General features: G+C 68.1%; 1 protein-coding gene across 1 annotated transcript; it reads right to left on the reverse strand.

Annotated features, from left to right (window-relative positions):
* Window positions 1–99: 99 nt before the first annotated feature.
* Window positions 100–505, reverse strand: ASPACDRAFT_48843 (uncharacterized protein; the record flags this gene model as incomplete). The annotated part of the gene is made up of 2 exons (XM_020202172.1): window positions 100–339; window positions 426–505. Coding segments are annotated over 2 exons (320 nt in total), but the record flags the coding sequence as incomplete, so codon positions are not given.
* Window positions 506–530: the final 25 nt, after the last annotated feature.

Consider the following 530-nt stretch of genomic DNA (forward strand, 5'->3'; position numbering starts at 1 on the left):
ACCACCGGGCGCGGAGAGGCAGCCTGCCGAGCAGGGAAGGATGCAGAGGCTTCCGGCGAGCTGAGCTCGCCTTTCACCTTCCACATAGTACCACCGGCCTCAGTTGGGTCCGGAGATGGTGTGCAAACGTTCGATGGTGCGGACGCGATTCCCAGGGGGGCGGTTCTGTATGGGGTGGTCCGTGCGTCGGGCCGTTTTCCCATACAAACTGGGCCTTGCAGACTGGCCCGCGAACCCGCAGAACGGGGACTTGGCCGTTTTCGACCCCCCCGCCAACTGGCGGGCCCGAGCGGCGGCGCCCACCGCGGCCCCCGCCCAGGATATGTTCCGGGAGGTGGACTGGAATATATATATGGATGTGTATGGCTCTTTTCCTTCTCGCCCAGGGCGCCGCCAACTGGCTAACCCCCGCTGCTCATGCCCACCTCGCCGCCGCCCAACGCCACTCCGGGGGAAGGCGCGACCCCCAGCTGCCCCCCGGGGAAGGCGCGACCCGCCAACTGGCCTCCGGCGGAAGGTGCGACCCCCCC

The sequence above is a fragment of the Aspergillus aculeatus genome (genome assembly GCF_001890905.1).
Source record: "Aspergillus aculeatus ATCC 16872 unplaced genomic scaffold ASPACscaffold_631, whole genome shotgun sequence".
Taxonomy (NCBI): Eukaryota; Fungi; Ascomycota; class Eurotiomycetes; order Eurotiales; family Aspergillaceae; genus Aspergillus; species Aspergillus aculeatus.